At 41.2% G+C, this 23,340-nt stretch overlaps 3 protein-coding genes and 1 long non-coding RNA gene across 17 annotated transcripts in view; 2 read left to right on the top strand and 2 right to left on the bottom strand.

Annotated features, from left to right (window-relative positions):
• The window catches only part of snrka (SNF related kinase a), a 59,512-nt gene extending 58,213 nt beyond the window's left edge, over nucleotides 1-1,299 (bottom strand). For 8 of the 9 annotated variants that reach the window (XM_042319100.1, XM_042319096.1, XM_042319101.1 and 5 more), the window contains exon 1: nucleotides 860-1,293. The gene's annotated coding sequence lies outside the window, so the exon portion shown is untranslated. Of the gene's footprint in view, nucleotides 1-859 lie in introns of all 9 variants that reach the window. The other variant, XM_042319098.1, reaches the window with a different exon arrangement.
• A 996-nt stretch (nucleotides 1,300-2,295) lies between these two features.
• Nucleotides 2,296-6,420, top strand: LOC112239640 (chromatin target of PRMT1 protein). Of its 6 annotated transcripts, none has more exons than XM_042319106.1 (7): nucleotides 2,296-2,489; nucleotides 2,758-2,845; nucleotides 3,118-3,213; nucleotides 4,115-4,262; nucleotides 4,995-5,184; nucleotides 5,254-5,394; nucleotides 5,475-6,420. In XM_042319106.1, exons 3-7 carry the CDS (start codon nucleotides 3,131-3,133, stop codon nucleotides 5,657-5,659), a joined length of 747 nt encoding a protein of 248 aa, XP_042175040.1. In that variant the 5' UTR covers nucleotides 2,296-2,489; nucleotides 2,758-2,845; nucleotides 3,118-3,130; the 3' UTR covers nucleotides 5,660-6,420. The 6 variants fall into 6 exon arrangements, with proteins under 6 accessions (XP_042175040.1, XP_042175039.1, XP_024263847.1 ...); XM_042319105.1 differs by having other exon boundaries at nucleotides 2,298-2,489; nucleotides 3,129-3,213; XM_024408079.2 differs by lacking the exon at nucleotides 2,296-2,489 and having other exon boundaries at nucleotides 2,702-2,845; nucleotides 3,129-3,213.
• An 86-nt stretch (nucleotides 6,421-6,506) lies between these two features.
• On the top strand, nucleotides 6,507-8,655 carry LOC121846125 (protein JTB-like). Its single transcript, XM_042319107.1, has 5 exons — nucleotides 6,507-6,956; nucleotides 7,046-7,086; nucleotides 7,185-7,270; nucleotides 7,366-7,445; nucleotides 7,549-8,655. The coding sequence occupies exons 1-5, from the start codon at nucleotides 6,895-6,897 to the stop codon at nucleotides 7,703-7,705; spliced, it is 426 nt and encodes a 141-aa protein (XP_042175041.1). The 5' UTR covers nucleotides 6,507-6,894; the 3' UTR covers nucleotides 7,706-8,655.
• An 85-nt stretch (nucleotides 8,656-8,740) lies between these two features.
• Nucleotides 8,741-10,579, bottom strand: LOC112239641. The gene is made up of 3 exons (XR_002951874.2): nucleotides 10,000-10,579; nucleotides 9,707-9,790; nucleotides 8,741-9,076 (listed from the first exon to the last, which is right to left on the bottom strand). It is a non-coding gene; the product is annotated as an uncharacterized LOC112239641 (long non-coding RNA).
• Nucleotides 10,580-23,340: the final 12,761 nt, after the last annotated feature.

Raw genomic sequence — 23,340 nt, 5'->3', positions numbered from 1 at the left:
AGGAATTTGGACTGACAGGAGAATTGTGTTGAGCTTATTTGCAGGTTCAACTGGTAGGATTTAGTTAATGTAGCCATTAACCCCACGTGGGTTATTAGTCAAAGACGTTCCATCATTCATAATCAATGGACGCTACAGTATTTCCTTCTTGAAAATGTAGCCATAACATACACCACATATGACTAAATACCTAGCTAGCTACAATGACAATGTAGCTATGAATTGAAGCCAATACTGTACTACTAATGCATGCATACAGGGAACATGACTACTAGTTACATATAGGAAAGAATTTAGTGATGTAACATTATTTTAACTACCACACAATTGCTAAATGGGATCAGGTCAAACACCTGGTTGTCATGACAAGATACAGTACAGTAGCTAGCTCACTAACTTAGCTAGCTAGTTAGCCAATTTCAAGTAGCTAAAAGTTATTTAACATGATACTTGGCTTATACTTGGCTAACTAATGTTTAAGTTAGTTAGTCCATGAAAGCAGTTGGCTAGTTAGCTAACGCGTAAGCTTCCATCACATGAGACAGAGAAACAGCTTGATAGGCCTGTGTTAGCTACGTTACCGTACTAGTGCCTCGTTCATTCACCGAGTAACGCGTTAGCTATCTAACAACAGTAGCTAGCAAACGTTAGTTACTTAACTAGCTAGGTATTACTGGGTAACAACATTTTGACGTTGGATAAACTCATCTTGCGGCGCCGATTTAATTGTAATTTCCTCAAATAATTGTATGAACGAACGTTGGTTAACGTGAGTTTAGCTAACGTAACCTCAAATATACTGATAACTAACTAACCCTAGCTACAAGCTAGCAAGCTAACAACGGCTGGTCGGACTTACCACTCTCTCTCCAGTAAACATCAAGCCGAAATCTTCAGCTAGCTAGTACACTGGATGATAAATAATGTCCTTCGTTCTACCCCCGATAAAGTTTATTATTAGCTAATTTTATCCTCCTCTGTTGCGATTACCAATGACACTTACACGGTGCCTATGCCCAAACCTCATCAGTGAAACAAGGCATTGCAACGTTCCTGGGATTGAATTGCATCTCTCGTCGAATCATTCTCCTCCCAGAAACGGTTGCGGCGGCGCCGTAAGTGTGTTGGGCGCATAGAGATAGATGGAAGACTAATGTTTGTATCTGTGCCATTGTAGGGTATGTGACAGCATGGGCAGCACCATTGAGACTCTCTCCATTTTAAAGTAGTCAGTTTCTTCTTCACGATTGACTGATCCCTCCTGGTGACCCTGTTGGAATCATGTCCATGAAGTTAGAAGTCCCACCCAGTAGACTACATTAAAGTGGTGGAAGCCCTCAATGGCGCTGCCCATGCTAATAAAGCATTTCGGCCACTTCTAGGCCTCTATCATTCTCTATGGTTGGGCATCAGCCGCATTAATTTCTGACGTCAAAGAAACGTAGCTAGCTGGAAAGAATCTCACAATGGTCCACACCAATGAAGAGGTCCGCAATAATAAGTGTATTTCACCAAGGCAATATGTGAAATAATACACATTAGTAGTTAAACACATCAATACTGAGCACAGTAACGCAATAATGGACCTCAAATTTCATGAAAATAACCAGGAAGAAAAGCACAACAGCCAACATCATCATGAGGCTGTATTTATGGCTTGGATATTCTGCCCTTGTTATAGCTAGCTATAGTCCAAAACAAGCATGCATACAAACATACGCATCTAACACACATCGTATGACCATTGTCTTGTACATTTATTGATCAGTGACATTTCTGCAAAAGAAATCTGACAATACCGCAAATAACGGTAGATTTCCATGACTGTTAAATATGAGACTGTGCTGCCCTCTAGTGGCTGATAGTTTTTTACTGTAATGTATTATTTTTGGTAGGCTACACAAAAGCCAGTTAGGCTTTGCATAGAAGAGTATATTGTCACTTTTTTCTCATTACTATATATAAAAAATCCACAGTTTGTGTTTTATAGACTAATGGTGTTTTAGATAATCTGCTCTCTACACAAAGTGGATGATTTGTTTCAAGTATGTGTTGCATTTACCTTATGGGAACTCAGAAGGGTAGTGTTGAACTTACAATAAATACACCAGGCTAGAATATTAAGATAGCAGTAGGTGGATAGTTTATCAGGTACTTTACCAGGAAAAGGGGGGTTTCTTGTAAATTGTACCTCCGTCTCTCCCAGCTAGACTATTCGGGCACACACTAGTACATGGATTGAATTTGAGTCACAAATGGCTCTCTGGTTAAAATAAGTGCACTAAATAGGGAACGGAGTCGCTTCATTACCATACTCTCTGGACACCTCTACCCGATAGCATAATACATCCGTACCTTCTGCACATGTGATACTTTACACACACATGTTTGTACATATCTCCGGTAGCTCCATTGCTGCTTAGCCCTCTGTTCCTCAATTCCACTGTCATGCAGCAAAATATATGGGTACCGTTTTGAAATCTTACTTGGTCAGTGTTTTAAACTTTCTTTTTTTTACCAACTTTTCAAAAAGTGATTGTGTATTTGGGGTCTTAGTCAAATTAATGATCTATATACTGCAAAAATGCAACTTTTCATCCGTTCTTGATTTGTAAACGTGCATTTGTAGTTTTCCGCATGTGTTCGAATCAATGTGCGAGTTTGATTGGATTCTTGCGTCTATATTTTGGGCGGTAACTACAGTATGAAACTTGAGGCTTTCCTTAGTTGAGAATAACTTTTTTTTATGGTGTGCAGGTGCATCTTTGGTGTGGTCAGTCAAGAGGGGGAGGCTAACCAATTTTTTTGCTAGCATCTTCCCCATCTGCCAGTGCTGTTCTTTAAAGTGAGTAAGACTAACGTTAGCGTGGTCAACTTGATTAAAAGCTAGTTAGTAGGTTTATCTAGTTTGAGGTTTTGCTACCATCTCACATGGCAGCAAATTAGCAAAAGTTTACCGACCAAGCCAGCATGTCAAACGAATGAACAGCTTTGTTTGAAACTTATGTTACAAGGTAGTTTCCTATCTTAACATTAGGTCATTCTTAAATTGTCACTATAACTACCAACTAAAGTTATGCTTTTGTTCCATTGCAATATATCGGTCTCCCTATTGAGTGTCTCCACAGGAATGTATCAGCAAACAGACGCAATGACTTCACCAACAGAGAAAATCGTGCTGAAAAGCACATCAACAATTTCCCTCAACGATCGGTGAGACAACCATTAGCCAGTAGTGATGAGTTTGCAGAGGCCACCTCCCGTACTCCATATCTTGCTCATTGCAAACCCTGTTATGACTAAGTGTCTTTTCTCTTATCAGTCTTTCTTCCCCCTTGATACAACATCCAGAGTCCAAGGCCAAACTGGTCTGCTTGCTAGACTACTAGCTACAGCTGGATAATTGGGGGACTTCACCCATGTACACATGTGCATTGTATATGGAGGGCCTGATTGGTGTCAGTTTTGCCCCAGCGAACACACCTGACTTCAATAATCACCTAATCGTGGTCTTCAGTTTAGAATGACATTTGATTTAATCAGCTGTGTTTGCTAGGGATGGAGAAAGTGTGACACCAATCAGGCCCTGGACTGGAGTTGCCCACCCCTGGTATAGGCAGTAAGGGCAGGGGAACGCAACTACATGGATACAGTAGTATGCTAAGCAGTATGTTCTTAATTAACACAGGAGTCTGCTGATGGGAGGACGGCTCATAACAATGACTGGAACGGAGCGAATGGCATCAAATGCCTTGAAACCAGGTGTTTGCTGTATTTAGTAACATTTCACTAATGTCACTCCAGTCATTACCATAAGCCTGCTCTCCCCAATTACACTGCCACCAGCCTCCTGTGGTTCTTAAACCCTCCCATCTCCTATCCTATATCACCCTATTCGACTGAGGGCCATGTGTCTGCAGGTTCACTGCCATGTACTTGATCAAGTAAAGTCACTGATCATTTAGGAACTCCCCTCACCTGGTTGTCTAGGTCTTAATTGGACTTATTTCAAAGGTAAGGTACAAACCAGCTGACACTCGGCCCTCCATGGAATGAGTTTGACACCCCTGCCCCATTCTGTCCTCCTTTATCCCTCAACCCCTGCTCCTCCAAGCTTCACCACCATGCTGAACAACAAGCAGCTGGAGCCAGTGGCTGTACGAGTCAACATGCAGCAGCAGCAAGTGGCCAGTGTCCGCAACAGGAGACTGGCTCTGCAGATGGAGAACAGGACCTCTGTGCAGGCTGCCCTGCAGCCCAAGGTGAGGGAACTAACCATCCACTTTTCAACCTCTCTAGGTTAGTTAGTTAAAGTGTCACTAGTCCAGGGCTGCATTCAGTTCAGTGTAACATTCCATGACAGTTTGTACTGAAGGGCACGTTTCCCCAAAATGGTGCGCATCACTTTGGTGGGTGTGGCATGATTAATATGGGTGTGGCCATTTTGAAATCACAAAACGTGTGCAGCATACACCATACCATCTGACCATACAATTTGATTTGATTATAAGTCACATGCTCTGAATACAACCGGTGTAGACCTTACAGTGAAATGCTTACTTATGAGCTCCTAACCAACAATGCAGTTTAATTATAAAAAAATAAAGAAATAAAAGTAACAAGTAATTAAAGAGCAGCAGTAAAATAACAGTAGACTATATACAGGGGGGGGTACCGGTTAGTTGAGGTGATATGTACATGTCTGTAGAGTTATCTCCCTCTGCCCCACCATAATCACACTGTTCTTCAACTTGTCGTTTCCATTGAATTAAAAGCTGAATGCACCCCAGATCAGAACTACCCCCAGCATCACTATTTATTTTCCTTTTTCATCAGAGAAATTAAGAAGTGGACTAGATTAGAAGCATTGAAAAATTCATTTGAATTTTGAAACCAAGGGCGCCACCCCCTGGTCATGTCTTGACTTTCAGTTCATCTATTGAATTGAAATGGAATACACCCAAACTCTGTTGGTACGTTCCAATGTCCCACAGAGCCTGAAGCAGCGCCTGGGGAAGGGCGATGTCCTGGCAAGGCTAAGTCGGCCCATGGGGACCCTGATGCGGGGGGCCACCAGAAGCCAAGGGTTTGCTGTAAGGGGACTGCAAGGAATGCATCGAGGAGGTTTCGGAGTGTGTGGAAACAACAGAAAGGGCTTTTTCAGAGGTGGCTATGCTTTCAGAGGTGGGTGTACTGTTTTTCAACTGTAGCCCAGTTGGAGCCAGTTTAACTTTGTATCCCTCTCTCGTTCAGGTGTGAATCAGATGCATGCCCGGGGAGGGGTGACTAAGCTTAGGTTTTGTCAGGGCTTGAGGTTGCAAGGTGGCCAGCTGAACAATGCTGGAGTGCTGGTTAGCTGCGGAGCCAGGAATGAACTGGGCCTGAGAGGAAGAGGTGAGAGTACTCTCTTAACTGTGTGTACTCTGCCCTCCCTTCTCCCACTGCCCTCGCTCATATCTTGTCATCCCTACCAGGCAGAGGAGCTGGTCTGGGCCTGCGGGGCCGGGGATGGTTCCGAAGCATGGGCAAACCTGAAAAAATCCCCACCAAAGAGGAGCTGGACAACCAACTAGACAACTACATGTCAATGACCAAGAGCCACCTAGACGCAGAGCTGGATTCCTACATGGCCATGGCAGGCTCCGACTACATGGAGTAGAACCCTGCTGGAAGACTGGTAGGCAGCATCAACAAATGCACTGAGGCTGTCCAGGGGTGATTCATTAGTAGAACTACCCCTCACTGGAAACAGATGGATGTGACAACCAGGGTCTCTGGCGTACTCAGAACTATTTGTGAACAAATATGTGGTGGTACACACACAAGCCCAGAAGCCTGTGTTATGTGGCTGAATTGGAGCTCTCTAGAGTCATACTTGAACTGTTATGTTCTTTTCATCATTTATTCATTTATAAGCTTAGCTCCGTGCTGAGCAGGGTGGGTTAAAACATTGCCTAAGAAAGAAGTATGAAGGTCTGCAGGACTTGTCTAAGAAAATAATTACTTGTTCAGTAAAATCACAAGCCAACCAATTCTCTTTGCTCAGGTACATTGTGGGTTTGTCCAAGACACTTCACACTATAGATGTACACTATAGATTATAGATGTCATGTTTTTGCTACAATGTTACTTTCAAAACTGAGTTTATTTTTTTATTGTGTCATTTATTTGTGACAGACTGTATTGTATGTACCTCAGCTAGCCAGGTTTGGCTGCATTGTGGATTTATATAGGAATGTTGATTTTATTTAGCTGAGAGAAATTGCCACCATTTGTAGTAAGAGGACTAGTTATCCAACCAGTTCCTGTCAGAGAATGTTTTTTTTTTTTTGAGAATGAATGGTCCAACTGTTACAAATATTCTTAAGAGTTTTGATATGCTCAACATTGTTTTAATAAAAATATTTAAAGCTGTTGCTACCCAATGATATAAACATTATCATGACATGTCTGGAAACATGGCGGCAGTTCATTATTGATTGACCTTCAGTATAAATGTAATTGTCACTCACAGCATAGACATGAGCCAGAAAGTTACCAACGAACTTAAATGCCTTGTCACCGCTAGGGCTGGGGAGAGCACTTCAAGCATGTTACTCAGGTCAGGTGACATGGGGAGGAACTTCGAGGATTCAAGATGGCTACAATTCTGCCAAGACAAAACATTTTATAATGGAATAACTAACGTTTAAAGATGCTTACGGGGACACTTGAGTATTCCGTAGTGGGTTAGCTGCTGTAAATATACTTCTGGAACTCAACCGATAACTAACCTTAGCTAATATGTAGCCAGCTTGAAGCCAAACGTTACAGAAGCTACGTTATTTAGCCATCTCATTAGAAGTTACTGACAGTCTAACGTTAGTCTAGAGTTCGTGCCCCCTTACCAGCACAATGAGCGATTCCCGAATGTTCTCGATCTTAACACTGCTCCTGGTAGTACCTGCGTCAATTAGGTGAGTGTGCTGTGTCACTGACTGAGCTGTCGTCAAACCTCTGACTTTTGTGAATGTGTAAACCAAACCATTCTATAATTTTCTTCTAGTGTCCATGGTGCTATTTCAGGAGAGAAGTACTCTACTACAGGTAGACCCTAGCTAGTTAAATAACACTTAAATACAGATCGGGTAGCTGTAGACCCTAAAATTGAAGTTTCTAGCTATTGTAATCTCTTTATTTTGTAGCGATAAGCACAACATCCCTTCATTGCTGGCAAGAGGATGAGTTTTCGATTTTGACAGAGTGTACAAGGTGCAACCCCTTTCAGATGGTGAGGGTTAAAATAATTCCTATTTTCTTGAACACCGTAATACTGATCAATAACATCTTAATTATGGCATCCCCTCACGTGTCTGTCTCCTCTAGAAATCATGGGCACCTTGCGCCCGAACTGGATTCATAGAAAAGATCAACTGTGCAAAAAACAACAAAGTTGAATACAAGAGGTAGCCTACCCCCTTTTTTGTATATTTTTATTATAGTATTTTCCTAAATTGATGCAACCGCCAATTCAGGTCCGACTGCAATTCTATATTTCTCTTTTCTCAGCTGCCGTTCCTCTTGGATTGATGAGCGCCTATTCTGGAGGTTTGAGGGGATCATGATGTGCCTGACGGTAGTCTTGGTCCTGATGGTTATAGCTCGTCAGAGAACCCTGGACCACCTGGCTTCTGAAAAGGTCCGCAGGCAGATCCTGTCCATATAGAGACTGGGTGCTGTTGTCCAGTGCTTGACCAATCAAATGTTTGAAGGACTTGAATGGCAGAACTATTTCCATTTTGATCCCATGTTTTGTTGTGGCCTTATTTGTGAAATGTCTATGTGTAAGTATGACCCATACACTGCACAATAGTTATTGGTTTGAACTAATCTTACAATATGTTCCAAGTCATTACTGCAGTATAGTTAATAATATTGCAGCCTTTATGTTGTTGTCATAGTTGAGATATTTTCTGTGTCTGTGATTAGAGTATAGTCCTGCTTAACTATTCCATGTGTCAGTTTTGGGGATTTGAACATGTCAACTTGGTCTCACTTCCTGACATTGTCTGCATTGTCACCATAATAACGGAGTTGGTCCAGCCAGAGAGACGAATACTACAAATATCTAGGCCTATGTGTTATTTTTGAATATGTACCCTATTCTCCTTTAAAGATTGATTTCCAAAAAATGGGTATTACCAGCTACATTTAATGCGATACGATAGATTACAGTTTTTGGTCTGTGATCAATGTGCTTACGGTGTATTTACCAATGATTGGTTATTCACGTTTGTGTGAAATTCAGGTCTGTCTAAACTATACATATCTATTTATTTATGGTGTCGTTTGACAAGCGTTTCCTTTTGGTTACACACTAGCTTAATAAAGAGCAGTGACACTATCAAGAGCAGTGTGCTGGTATCTACATTTTTCTGATCTTATTCATCTGTTACCAGGCACCTGCAACAAAGATAGCTCACATGTGTGAGTGCCTTTTCAATTTTGGTTACACACTATTTGTAAAACCATGGTTCTTCTGATTTCTTACAGTATTTATGTATTTACAGCACTGTTAACACTATTCCTAATTATTACATTGCTGTAAGTGTGTAGCAAATTGTACAGTTTATTGCACTTTCTATTTATGACCAATAAAAATAAACTGTTAGGGTATGTGCACAATGTAGTTTTTTGTTAGTAAATATAGTTCTGCTTTTTTTCTGCTTAAGTTGTGAAAGGAATTGGACAGTTTATTAATCAACATTTTTATTTAAAAAGAGCCTCTCTTTTTCATTTTTACAGAGCTTACCTTCATATCTGTGCTGAACGCACAACAACCAGAATGGTAGAATGAGAGGCAAATTAAAGAACACATGGATGGAACAGGTCAGAAGAAGGATATATATTAGAAGTTAGCGAAGCGAAATTTCAAATCCTACTATATTTCAGACAGAAATAAATGAACTAATACCATAACAAAAATAAATCACAAACACTTGAGGAAGAAGAGGTTGCACTTTGATCCTCTTGGACAGTCACATAGTTGGCCGTACCGTGGTCCCTTTTTCACTGTGCAGTAGTCACCGACAATACACTGGAAAGAAAATAGAACAAAAATGTTATGGTAGAATTTTACAAATGAGATATTCACAAGGAAGGAAAAGTTGACAGTCCTTTTAAGTACCTTGACCACTAGATGTCGCCATAAGACTACTTTTCCCATCACAATCCTTGTTGGCAGCCAACAAGATGGTCTGTCTTTTGCAACCGCACAACTCTTTCTATGAACTGCATAACATAAACAAAGCTCAAAGTTCCATCTGTTTATTACATTTATGTTTTATTCCTCATTTTATTTTATAGTTTTTTCTACAGAATAGTATTCATTCAGTGGGAAAAACTCCATCTATTCGTGGGGTTAAATGTACCCATTAGTTACTCAAAAGGCTGTGTATAATCTAAATCAGTTCTGAATAGAATCCTTTGAGACTTTGTTTCTTTAGTAGCTTTCAGTCATCTTCAAAAAAAGGACACAGCATAAGCTTTTGGAGTGTTTATTTATTTTCCCCAGAACATGCTCTAGCAAGAATGTAGTCTTGACCCGCAATCCAAAAGGTGCCACCCACAACCCACCAGAGGGTCTGACCCACACATTTGGGAAATCGATCACCTATTCAACTACCTATCAGCTATTCACCTGTGGTGTCTGAAATAGCTTGCTTACACTAGGAAGGTGGCTTTGCCTTCTTTCCCACACAGCCATTCTTCTGTTTTGGAGTTTCTCCAGGACGTTATGAAGGACACCCAGCTGCAACACACACAGAGAAAAACTCTTCTGTATTGAAAAGGCCCTACATCAAATCTGTCGCCTCACAATAGACCATGTTTATTGGTTAATTGCAATGACTCACTATGAATGTACAGTACATTTGGCCTATATGATCAAATAGTGTCAATAGCATTCTTTAATTGTATCGTAACCTCAACTAATACTTATTACTATAGCAGGTTACTCACCAGTTCTCTAGAGTCCTCTATAACTTCAGCCTTTGGTAGCCTTTCGTCTGTCCATCCTGCAACCACATGGGCTGATTGAGGTAGGATGTACAAAAAGGAAATGAACACCAGCAAGATAGCTGCTGATTTTGCCATGTCTGTTTGTAATTGTTGTGTTTTCCACCTAGGGCTAGGCGGAACGGATAATCTACTGTTCAGTCAAGAGAGAGGCAGATAACCTATGTACTGCGCTTGTAGTGGAAGGTGCTGTCCAAGGTGCTGAATAGAAACCCCTGGGTTGATTTAGTCATCTTGGTTTAGCTCCTTTATCAGACACCCATCTAATAAAGAAGTCACACACACATCCCTTTATGTCATTAATCCCCATATAGCAGACTAGTAGGCTACAGAAACATACCACGAGGAAGATGCGAGGACAACATGTTTGTTTTCATTCTGTGTCTTAGTTGTTTGAGTTAATTGGATTGCATGGATTTCCCAAAGGTAGACTCCTAATGACGAATACGTATACATGTGAGCTGAAAGGCATGTTTTTAAACGTGTTGACAGAGACTTTTTGGCTCTTTGTGGTCCAACCCCACTGTGACCGTGGGAAAGTGGCACAATTTTGTGAATGAGATGACATTGCATTCGTCTCTCTAAATATAGCATATCACCTTATTATTGCTGCAGGCTAGGGGCAGATTGGGACCAAAAATCTGCCCTGGAATTTCTAACACACTGGCCCATTCTCTTCCTTGAGCCCCCAACATCGGCCCATCCTTTTCCTTGAGCCTCCCACATCGGCCCTATTATTAGCCAGATAATGATAACTTTGCAAAAAACAGATCCACTGGGCTAAAAATGGACCAGCCCATCTGGCATTTGCCCGAAATGCTAGATGGCCAGTCCGCCTATGCTGTAGTCCTGTTACATAATATGACAAAAAGACACCCCAGTTAATCTCTTGACTCCCCTGATGTAATCTTTTCCTTATTTAGATGGATTAAATACCTCGGTAACGTCAGAGGGCGAGGATCTCGTACATGTACCATCCGAGGAGTTCCATGTCATGACGTCATAAAATTCCAGGTAAAATCTCTATAGGGTTGCCTTCTTGCTAGCAAAGTCCCTGATCAAGTCTTTGAAGTCCAGCTTTCTAGCTAACTGACTTTAAATGGACAGCATGGCAAGACTGCAAAGCCTGTCATGGGACATAGTGGACCTCAAATAGTTTTTTGAATCAGTTTTATCTTACTGAAAGCTCTCTCGCCACCAGCAACAGTCACAGGCAGTGTGCAAAATATACGTAAAGCAATGCACACTTTTCCAAAAATGCTTTGCAGCTGCATCTGAAAAATTGCATTCAGGAGACCAAGAAGGAACAAGTTAGGGGGGGGGTAAGTGGCAGCATATACAGTGTTCAGGTGTCAAAAGACCAAGAGGGAACAAGTTAGGGGGGGTAAGTGTCAGCATATACAGTGTTCATCTGTCTTACTTCATATTGAAACTCAGGTGTCAGATCTCTGGAATACTTCATGATCAGTGGATGGCACACAGAAGGGACTTTACCCTCACTAATCTGACCAACTTTCAGAACAACAGAAAATTATATAACAATTTTTGCAGTGGTGTGGAACCCAGTGTCCAAGTCACTTATGATGTTGCCCATATTAGTAAAAAACACTGTGTCCGAAACACCGTTGCTACACTGTCCTGAGCTGTCTCCTCTTGAGAGGTCTCTCCATGGAATCTCTTCCTTTTCCTCTGGCAGCTGTGTTCCTTGCTAAATTAAGGAGCAACATCCATTTGCGTAGCAGTCAGTGTTTCCACAGACAGGAGAGACTCCCATCCATCTCTAAGAGCCGGCACCTCTTCCTTTAAGGCTGATATTGGCTGCCTCTGTGTCAAGTGAGATTTTTAATGACTGGAGAATCACATTCCTGTCCTCAATGCATTGCAGTACTTTCAGCCAGAGGAGGACAATAGCGTTGAATGACATGAAGTAGTTCATTCCGACCACTAGCTTCTGATCTGGCCTCACTGTTGAGACTGCATGTCATGAGTATGCTATCAAGGGTCTTGATGACACAAGGTAGGTGTTTTACTACAGGGTTTAACAGCATCGATCCTTGCACTCCAGCAGGCATTGGAGAGGTGATACAAAGAGCAGCCTGTTTTCTCTTTGTAGATGGCCCATCGCTCTGGGCTGGCACTAACAGGTGTGTAAAGGCGATTGATGCAGCCAAAACATTTTGATACTTCTGGGCTTGACTCTGCAGCCTGACCACCTACAACATTTAAGGTGTGGGAGGCACCAGGTGAAAATGGAGCCGGAGGATTTGTCTTTAATATTTGGGCTTGGACTCCCTTGACTTTCCCTGACATGGTTTTGCCCCGTTGTCATATCCCTGCCCTCTGCCATCTCCAATGTCTACCCCTTGGTCATGAAGCACATTTTCAATCATCTCACTTCCTGTCTTTTTGTGAAAGTCCTTGAATTCAAGAAACCGTTCAGTGATCTCCCAGTCTTCTGTTTCTTTGTTATAACTCACATATCTTCTGAGCACAACATTCTGCTCAGTTGGGGAAATGTCTGGTGTAGCATCACATATGACTGAATAATAAATAGCATCCTCCCTTTCCTTTAGAATTCTTTTCAAAACTCCTCTGCCACATAATTCAATGAACTCATTTTGAATGTCAGAGCTCAGATAACGTGTCAGCCTGGTTCCTTTTTTTGTCCCTGATTTTTTGTAAGTGCTGATTCAGCAGTGGATTGTAATGAGATGAGCTCTAGTGTGCCTAGGAAATGACCATTGTGGATGTCATCTGGGACTTTGGTTTTACCCCTGAAAAGTAAGTTCCTTGATGCCAAGTGCAGTGTTACATCTAGGATTCTCTGCAAGAGAGCTCTATTTTTCTCAGGTTCTGTTTGTATCTGCTTCTGCAACTGACAGTCAATGCCACCAACTGCCATTACAGGTTGTTGCAAATTCTTCCACTTCAAGTAGCAGTCTCTGTGTGCCTTATTCCTCTCATGGCTTGGAAATATATCATACATACGACACCACTTCACATCGGACATTTTATATCCGTGTTGCACTAGTGGTTCTGGGGGGGCGTGGGCCAGTGCTCCTGTGACAACAATTTTGGACCCCCTTGTGGCCCCCCTAAATGTGGAGTATGAAATCATTTTGACATAACTCATTTTTGCTATCGTTCTTTTTTTACATCCGTTATTAGACAGTGGCAACGCGGAACACTAATTTAACCCACACATTTTCTACAGGGACGGCTTTGGGCGGAACACGACAGTATCGTACCACATGCATCTGGAAGTTTTTTTCTATTCAGAAGTTGTAAGAAATTCCGCACTAATATTATAGTTCAAGCTAGAGGTCGACCGATTATGACCGATTATGAGATACTGAAACCGATTATTTGGAGGACCAAAAAAATCCGATACTGATCAATCGGCAGATTTTTTAAATGTATTTGTAATAATGACAATTGCAACAATACTGAATGAACACTTATTTTAACTTAATATAATACATCAATAAAAATCAATTTAGCCTCAAATAAATAATGAAACGTGTTCAATTTGGTTTAAATAATGTAAAAACAAAGTGTTGGAGAAGTGAAAGTGCAACATGTGCCATGTAAAAAAGCAAACATTTGAGTTCCTTACTCAGAACATGAGAACATATGAAAGTTGGTGGTTCCTTTTAACATGAGTCTTCAATATTCCCAGGTAAGAAGTTTTAGGTTGTAGTTAACTTAGTATTGAAACGCTATTAGCGCGCACCCCGCTAACTAGCTAGCCATTTCACATCGGTTACACCAGCCATCAGGCTGATAGGCTTGAAGTCATAAACAGCGCTATGCTTGCGAAGAGCTGCTGGCAAAACGCACGAAAGTGCTGTTTGAATGAATGCTTACGAGCCTGCTGCTGCCTACCACCGCTCAGTCAGACAACTCTATCAAATATCAAATCATAGACTTAATTATAACATAATAACACACCGAAATACGAGCCTTTGGTCATTAATAAAGTCGAAATACTGTAAATGGAAGGAACATTAAATCCCTTTTAGACAACTTCCTGGACAAAATGTTTCACTGTAAAACTGAAGGTGTAAACTTGGCTGTAGAAAACCTAAATAGTATATTTGACCTCTCAGCTTCCCTATCAAATCTAATAGGGAAGCTGAAAATGGTTTGATGAAGAATGCAAAAACCTAAGAAATAAATTAAGAAACCTATCAAACCCAAAAAATAGAGACCCAGAAAAGCTGAGCCTTTCACTGTGGTGAATCACTAAAACAATACGGAAATACACTAATGAAAAAGAAGGGAAAGCATGTCAGAAATCAGCTCAAAGTAATTGAAGAATCCATAGAACACCACTTTGGGAAAAATTGGAAAGCACTAAACAAACAACAACACAAAGAGTTATCTATCCAAAATGGAGATGGACAAAACACTTCTCCAATCTTTTTGGCCCTATAACAAAGAACAAACAGCAAAACATATAGCTGATCAAATACAAATCTTAGAATCAACTATTAAAGACTATCAGAACTCACTGGTTTTCCAATTACATTGAATGAACTACAGGACAAAATACAAACCCTCCAACCCAAAAAGGCCTGTGGTGTTGATGGTATCCTAAATGAAATGATAAAATATACAGACCACAAATTCCAATTGGCTATACTTAAACTCTTTAACATTATCCTTAGCTCTTGCATCTTCCCCAATATCTGGAACCAAGGACTGATCACCCCAATCCACAAAAGTGGAGATAAATTTGACCTCAATAACAACCGTGGGATATGCATCAACAGCAACCTTGGGAAAATCCTCTGCATTATCATTAATAGCAGACTCGTACATTACCTCAGTGAAAACAATGTACTGAGCAAATGTCAAATGGGCTTTTTACCAAATTACCATACGACAGACCACATATTCACCCTGCACTCCCTAATTGAAACAAACAAACCAAAACAAAGGCAAAGTCTTCTCATGCTTTGTTGATTTCAAAAAAGCCTTTGGCTCAATTTGGCATGAGGGTCTGCTATACAAATTGATGGAAAGTGTTGTTGGGAGAAAAACATACAATGTTATAAAATCCATGTACACAAACAAGAAGTTTGCGGTTAAAATGGGCAAAAAACACACATTTCTTTCCAGAGGGCTGTGGGGTGAGACATGCAGCTTAATTAAGCCCCACCCTCTTCAACATATATTTCAACAAATTGGCGTGGGTACTAGAAAAGTCTGCAGCACCTGGCCTCACCCTACTAGAATCTGAAGTCAAATGTCTACTGTTTGCTGATGATCTGGTGCTTCTGTCTCCAACCAAGGAGGGCCTACAGCAGCACCTAGATCTTCTGCACAGATTCTACCAGACCTGGACCCTGACAGTTAATCTCAGTAAGACCCATCCCTCTACCCCTGTACAGGCCCAGTCGCATCCCTCTACCCCTCTGTAAATGGCTCTAAAGCCTCCTTGCTCCTCATTGGGGATTTCTCTGTTTTATTGTTAACATATAATTCTCTTTTAAATGCTTTTCTAGGGCAGGGAAGGAAATTAGAACCCTATAACTAATACATGGGTTGCCTCATTTCACATCTGCATGTCATTAAACCATAGACTATTAACCATTGACCATAAAGAAGAGAAAACATGTACTATGGTTGTAGAAAGCATTATATTTTCACAACAGAATATCAAACAGAAACAGAACATACTGGAAAAGATGTGTTAAAAGATAAACAGCATGTATAATATACATATTAGTTTGTATGAAGTCCAAACAAGATGGAATATGTGGGGTATATTGGCTTTGTGTTATTATTACTCTAAGGGACACATCACAGCCAGAAGAGGACTGGCCACCCCTCATAGCCTGGTTCCTCTCTAGGTTTCTTCCTGGGTTCTGGCCTTTCTAGGGAGTTTTTCCTACCGTGCTTCTACACCTGCATTGCTTGCTGTTTGGGGTTTTAGGCTGGGTTTCTGTACAACACTTTGAGATATCAGCAGACGTAAGAAGGGCTTTATAAATAAATTTGATTTTGATTTGATCTTACAACTTGAGACGTGCATACAATGCAAATATTATTATGGGAGATGTTTATGAATTCAAGTTGTGGGGTTCTTTCATAAGTTAGGATTCAGGAGTCACTATGAGTTTTTCCAACTATAGTATAGAAAGTCAGTGGTGGAGAATCTCATGCTGTGTCCATTTTATCCTTAAAAAGGTCCAATTCCAGAATATTGGGTAACTTTCTCCTCAGTCCAATTCCAGAATATTGGGTAACTTTCTGCTCAGTTCAGGGTCCTGTATATCTGTGAGAATTGAGAAACACATATTAGTGGAGAAAATAAACAAGAGGTTTATGACCCTGTCTCCAAATCATTAAAAAAGCCTTTTCACGGGACATTGTCAGCAATTAACTTCAATTCTAGACGGGGTGAAAAATGATGGTTACTTAGGTGCCCTTCGGCGTTCATCCCATTTGGGGCCTTCACATGAGAGAGAGATATCGTCTAGAGAGAGATATCTTTATGGCTATGAGCCTATGAATGATGGGAGTCGCAAATAAAGTGGTCAGGGTACTTAACCTTTGACCTCAAGGTCCTGGGTTAACTTCCTAGTCCTAGTGTGTACTTGTGTACCACTGTGTGCTATCAATGCATGGCACTTTTCCACATTCATTATGTCCTGCAACCTGTATAGTATTGAGGAGAAATAGGAGAAGGGAGAAAGAAAGACAAAGACATGTTAAAGAAAGTTTTGGTCAATAAGTAGATGTACCTGTGTATGTTCTGCAGTGCTCGGTTTCATTCACAGTAATTGATGGAGTTGGTGAGCAGCCAATCCGAGGAGTAGCACTGGGCATGGGGAGCCAATCGCTAAAGCCTGAATAGGGGTCGGTAAAAGGTCATTAGAACATGATAAGCTGCAGAATGGAAGTGTTCTAAGAACATTCTTCACTGGGGTTAGTGTTTGCATGTTTCATCGCTGACCTCCTGTCTCTGTGAATGCTGGAACTACAGTATGTGACACTTCAGCATTATTTACCCCTTGTGTTTACTGAAACACATTTTTCCTGCTCAAACGTGACAAATCTAAAATACGGAGGCCCACAAAGACACGTTTGTGTTCGTTGAGGGATCACAATGATCTTGGTATTTTTGGCATTTTATTAGGATCCCCATTAGCCGGAGCTACTCTTCCTGGGGTCCAACACAGAACATGAAACATGACATAATACAGAACATTAATAGACAAGAACAGCTCAAGGACAGGCAGCATTTGTAGAGGTCTTGATTATGGAACAGCTTGCAGCTGGTGGGGATCTGCTCTGCCTCCAGCACACCTGTCTCCATCCACACAATCACACACGCACAGAGACGGAGAGAGCACTGGGGGAGTGGCGGCAGGTTAGGGAGACACAGCATGAGAAGTAGAGGGTGTGGCAGGAGCAGATGTAACAACTGGTATGCATAGTATTTATATCAGCCCTCTGATTACAATGAAGAGCAGGACATGCTGCTCTGTTCTGGGCCAGCTGCAGCTTAACTAGATCTTTCTTTGCAGAACTTGACCATATGACTGGACAATAATCAACATAAGACAAAACTAGAGCCTGTGGAGTGTGGTGTCAAAAAAGCAGAACATCTTTATTGCAGACAGACCTCTCCCCATCTTTACAACCGTTGAATCTATATGTTTTGACCATGACAGTTTACAACCTAAGGTAACGGCAAGTAATTTAGTCTCCTCAACTTGTTCAACAGCCACACCATTCATTACCAGATTCAGCTGAGCTTAGGGAATGATTTGTACCAAATACAATGCTCTTAGTTTTAGAGATGTTCAGGACAAGGGTTTCAGTGAGTTCATTAGCTGTGGTTGCTGCCACTTATATATATTGAATCATCAGCATACATGGACATACAGACTTTGTTTAATTCACAGGGTGGCAGGGAAGCCTAGTGCTTAGAGCGTTGGACTAGTAACCGGAAGGTTGCAAGTTCAAACCCTCAAGCTGACAAGGTACAAATCTCTCGTTCTGCCCACGAACAGGCAGTTAACCCACTGTTCCTAGGCCGTCATTGAAAATAAGAATTTGTTCTTAACTGACTTGCCTAGTAAAATGTTATGGTCAATAATATCAAAGGTTGCACTGAAATCTAACAGTACAGCTCCCACAATCTTCTTCTTATCAATTTCTTTCAACCAGTCAATCAGTCATTTGTGTCCTGTTGAGTGCCCTTCTCTTTAAGCATGCTGAAAGTCTGTTGTCAATTTGTTTACAGAGAAATAGCATTGCATTTGGTCAAACACAATTTTTCATGTCGTGGAGGCATGACAAGACCCACAACTGATCCAGGATGTGTATAGGATGTATAGGGTGTGACACAGGATGAGGGAGTCCATGGACGTTAACGATTACATTTGGTTATACAACATCACCTTTAAAATACAGTAATACACCACTGTATGACATCATCACATTTAAAATACAGTAATACACCACTGTATGACATCATCACATTTAAAATACAGTAATACACCACTGTATGACATCATAACATTTAAGATACAGTAATACACCACTGTATGACATCATCACATTTCAAATACAGTAATACACCACTGTATGACAACATCACCTTTAAAATACAGTAATACACCACTGTATGACATCATCACATTTAAAATACAGTAATACACCACTGTATGACATCATCACATTTAAAATACAGTAATACACCACTGTATGACATGAAGAAGCTGCCATATTAGATGAGACGCATTAGGGACATTAGACAGAACCGGACATACTGACAAATAAAAACAGAATAGATTTGCTTTCAGTCTGCACAGGTTTTCCTTCATTTTATACATTGATGGGGAGATGTATGAAGCCAGGCTGTCAATTAGTGGTGTGTGCTGAGATAGGAAGCAGCCATAACGCCAAACATACTGTACCTTATTCTCAAGATCCTTCTCCTCCACATTCTTCTTCTTTACATACGAATTATAGTCCTCATGGCCGGTGGTGTTACCTTAAAAGATGACAGACATCAACGATGTTGGTGAGGAGAACCACAAAGTGAGGCCACACTAACACTTGAACTAACATATCTGGTTAAGTGGCTTACTGAAATAGGTGTAATCGAAGGTGGCGGTGTAGTCATAGTCTGGTGTTTGTGTAGAATAGTCATCATATTCCTCCTCATAGTCCTCTTTGTTTGCTGTGGAAAAAGGGAAGAGAAAGAAATGCTATGACCAAAAACCTGGTCAGCCCTGAAACTAAAAGCCATCTATATCATACCTCATATCCCACCATGTCTTTCACTGAACTACACTCCAAGTCATTGTGCTCCTCAACATCTCCTATTACAAACCTATCAGATACACCCAACATGAGGATTACGCAGTATGTTATTTGCAAGAAAACAAAAGCCATTGTTCCATTAAATGTGGATTCTGGGTTTGGAGAGCCCCACCTCATTTGTTTGGTATGCCTCAGGGGAGAAATAAACCTTATCTTCCCTGCCCAGGACCAACAGAGACATCTCCAAAGAGTTATGGAGCAGAGACACACAGAGACGTCTCGTATGAGTTATGGAGCAGAGATAAACAGAGACTTCTCCTATGAGTTATGGAGCAGAGACAAATAGAGACTTATCCTATGAGTTATGGAGCAGAGATAAACAGAGACTTATCCTATGAGTTATGGAGCAGAGACAAATAGAGACTTCTCCTATGAGTTATGGAGCAGAGATAAACAGAGACTTATCATATGAGTTATGGAGCAGAGACAAATAGAGACTTCTCCTATGAGTTATGGAGCAGAGATAAACAGAGACTTCTCATATGAGTTATGGAGCACAGACACACAGAGATTTCTCCTATGAGTTATGGAGCAGAGACAAATAGAGACTTATCCTATGAGTTATGGAGCAGAGACAAATAGAGACTTATCCTATGAGTTATGGAGCAGAGATAAACAGAAACTTCTATGACTTGTGGAGCAGAGACACACAGAGACTTCTCCTATGAGTTATGGAGCAGAGATAAACACAGAGACTTCTCATATGAGTTATGGAGCAGACATAAATAGATACTTCTCCTATGAGTTATGGAGCAGAGATAAACAGAGACTTATCCTATGAGTTATGGAGCAGAGACAAATAGAGACTTCTCCTATGAGTTATGGAGCAGAGATAAACAGAGACTTCTCATATGAGTTATGGAGCAGAGACAAATAGAGACTTCTCCTATGAGTTATGGAGCAGAGACAAATAGAGACTTCTCCTATGAGTTATGGAGCAGAGACAAATAGAGACTTATCCTATGAGTTATGGAGCAGAGACAAATAGAGACTTCTCCTATGAGTTATGGAGCAGAGACAAACAGAGACTTCTCCTATGAGTTATGGAGCAGAGACAAATAGAGACTTCTCCTATGAGTTATGGAGCAGAGACAAACAGAGACTTCTCCTATGAGTTATGGAGCAGAGACAAACAGAGACTTCTCACTATGAGTTATGGAGCAGAGATAAACAGAGACTTCTCCTATGAGTTATGGAGCAGAGACAAAGAGACTTCTCCTATGAGTTATGGAGCAGAGATAAACAGAGACTTCTCCTATGAGTTATGGAGCACAGACACACAGAGACTTCTCCTATGAGTTATGGAGCAGAGATAAACACAGAGAGACTTCTCCTATGAGTTATGGAGCAGAGACAAACACAGAGACTTCTCCTATGAGTTATGGAGCAGAGACAAATAGAGACTTCTCCTATGAGTTATGGAGCAGAGATAAACACAGAGACTTCTCAGAGATAAACAGATGAGTTATGGAGCAGAGACAAACAGAGACTTCTCCTATGAGTTATGGAGCAGAGATAAATAGAGACTTCTCCTATGAGTTATGGAGCAGAGACAAATAGAGACTTCTCCTATGAGTTATGGAGCAGAGACAAATAGAGACTTCTCCTATGAGTTATGGAGCAGAGATAAACAGAGACTTCTCCTATGAGTTATGGAGCAGAGACAAATAGAGACTTCTCCTATGAGTTATGGAGCAGAGATAAACAGAGACTTCTCCTATGAGTTATGGAGCAGAGACAAATAGAGACTTCTCCTATGAGTTATGGAGCAGAGACAAATAGAGACTTCTCCTATGAGTTATGGAGCAGAGACAAATGGAGAGACTTCTCCTATGAGTTATGGAGCAGAGATAAACAGAAAGACTTCTCCTATGAGTTATGGAGCAGAGATAAACAGAGACTTATCCTATGAGTTATGGAGCACAGACACACAGAGACTTCTCCTATGAAGTATGGATAGACTTCTCCTATGAGTTACGGAGCAGAGATAAACAGAGACTTCTCCTAAGAGTTATGGAGCAGAGACAAATAGAGACTTATCCTATGAGTTATGGAGCAGAGATAAACTCTCATTTGAGTTATGGAGCAGAGATAAACAGAGACTTATCCTATGAGTTATGGAGCAGAGACAAATAGAGACTTCTCCTATGAGTTATGGAGCAGAGACAAATAGAGACTTCTCTCTATGAGTTATGGAGCAGAGATAAACAGAAACTTCTCCTATGAGTTATGGAGCAGAGACACTTCTCCTAGAGACTTCAGAGACAAATCTTCTCCTATGAGTTATGGAGCAGAGACAAATGGAGCAGAGACTTCTCCTATGAGTTATGGAGCAGAGATAAACACAGAGAGTTATGGAGCAGAGACAAATAGAGACTTCTCCTATGAGTTATGGAGCAGAGACACACAGAGACTTCTCCTATGAGTTATGGAGCACAGACAAACACAGAGACTTCTCCTATGAGTTATGGAGCAGAGACAAACAGAGACTTCTCCTATGAGTTATGGAGCAGAGACAAATAGAGACTTCTCCTATGAGTTATGGAGCAGAGACAAATAGAGAGTTATCCTATGAGTTATGGAGCAGAGATAAACAGAAACTTCTATGACTTGTGGAGCAGAGACACACAGAGACTTCTCCTATGAGTTATGGAGCAGAGATAAACACAGAGACTTCTCATATGAGTTATGGAGCAGAGATAAACACAGAGACTTCTCCTATGAGTTATGGAGCAGAGACACACAGAGACTTCTCATATGAGTTATGGAGCAGAGATAAACACAGAGACTTCTCCTATGAGTTATGGAGCAGAGACACACAGAGACTTCTCATATGAGTTATGGAGCAGAGATAAACAGAGACTTCTCCTATGAGTTATGGAGCAGAGACAAATAGAGACTTCTCCTATGAGTTATGGAGCAGAGACAAATAGAGACTTCTCCTATGAGTTATGGAGCAGAGACAAATAGAGACTTCTCCTATGAGTTATGGAGCAGAGACACACAGAGACTTCTCCTATGAGTTATGGAGCACAGACACACAGAGACTTCTCATATGAGTTATGGAGCAGAGACAAATAGAGACTTCTCCTATGAGTTATGGAGCAGAGACAAATAGAGACTTCTCCTATGAGTTATGGAGCAGAGACAAATAGAGACTTCTCCTATGAGTTATGGAGCAAAGACAAACAGAGGAGAACAATGGAACCGTATGGAGGCAGGAGGGAGGTCTGGCCCCCAGGGGGATACATCATGGAGCTGGTCTGGCCCCCAGGGGGATACATCATGGAGCTGGCAGCAGGACAATACACAGAGTATCTGGAACTCCATCCATCAGACTCTATACCAGTAGAGGACAGCCAAGAGTAAACTGCAGAGCAGTGAACTACAGTGGGACACGATGCAGAGTGGACTGGTGTGAAACAATGAGCATCAGGTTTCCCTGGTGGAATCTCCTCAGCTAGCGAAATGAACCGTCACATGTCTTGTGAAATGCTTGGTTGAGCAAGGCCACATGTGAATGACCGTATTAACTTTTGGATATGTTCTAGAGACAGCGTTTTCCTGTCATTTGATTTAGGGCCACATATTTAGCTTGTGATATATCAAACAATTTCTCAATAATTGCAGAGGAATAAAATGCTCATGGAGAGTTGGTTGACAAACATGCTCAAGAAATGAGAAGTTGACCATACTTTAGGGCTTTACCACCATCTCATTCAACCACATGGCCTGTATGACTAACCTTCATGAAAAAAGCTTGAATGAACGTAAAAGAGGAAATGTCTGCCCTTCAGAGCTAAATATCCAGTGGTGGGTCAAGTGGGGACAGTCCTGATGGGGAATTGAAGGGGAAAAAGGTGGATATGGCTGCTGCTACTGTTACCAATGCCAGACATACACAATATGGACGTAGCAAAGAGGAGGGTTTAGCTGAAA

Source organism: Oncorhynchus tshawytscha, unplaced genomic scaffold (assembly GCF_018296145.1).
Source record: "Oncorhynchus tshawytscha isolate Ot180627B unplaced genomic scaffold, Otsh_v2.0 Un_scaffold_7589_pilon_pilon, whole genome shotgun sequence".
Classification (NCBI taxonomy): domain Eukaryota; kingdom Metazoa; phylum Chordata; class Actinopteri; order Salmoniformes; family Salmonidae; genus Oncorhynchus; species Oncorhynchus tshawytscha.
This window is presented reverse-complemented; position numbering and strand designations above follow the sequence as displayed.

Excerpts from the sequence above, each read along its gene's own strand:
- LOC121846125 (XM_042319107.1), top strand. The coding sequence starts at position 6,895 with ATGAGCGATTCCCGAATGTTCTCGATCTTAACACTGCTCCTGGTAGTA. Across the intron at positions 7,271-7,365 it reads GGTGCAACCCCTTTCAGATG|AAATCATGGGCACCTTGCGC; the intron begins GTGAGGGTTAAA and ends TGTCTCCTCTAG. Across the intron at positions 7,446-7,548 it reads AACAAAGTTGAATACAAGAG|CTGCCGTTCCTCTTGGATTG; the intron begins GTAGCCTACCCC and ends CTCTTTTCTCAG.
- LOC112239640 (XM_024408078.2), top strand. Across the intron at positions 4,263-4,994 it reads AGGCTGCCCTGCAGCCCAAG|AGCCTGAAGCAGCGCCTGGG; the intron begins GTGAGGGAACTA and ends AATGTCCCACAG. Across the intron at positions 5,395-5,474 it reads ACTGGGCCTGAGAGGAAGAG|GCAGAGGAGCTGGTCTGGGC; the intron begins GTGAGAGTACTC and ends CATCCCTACCAG.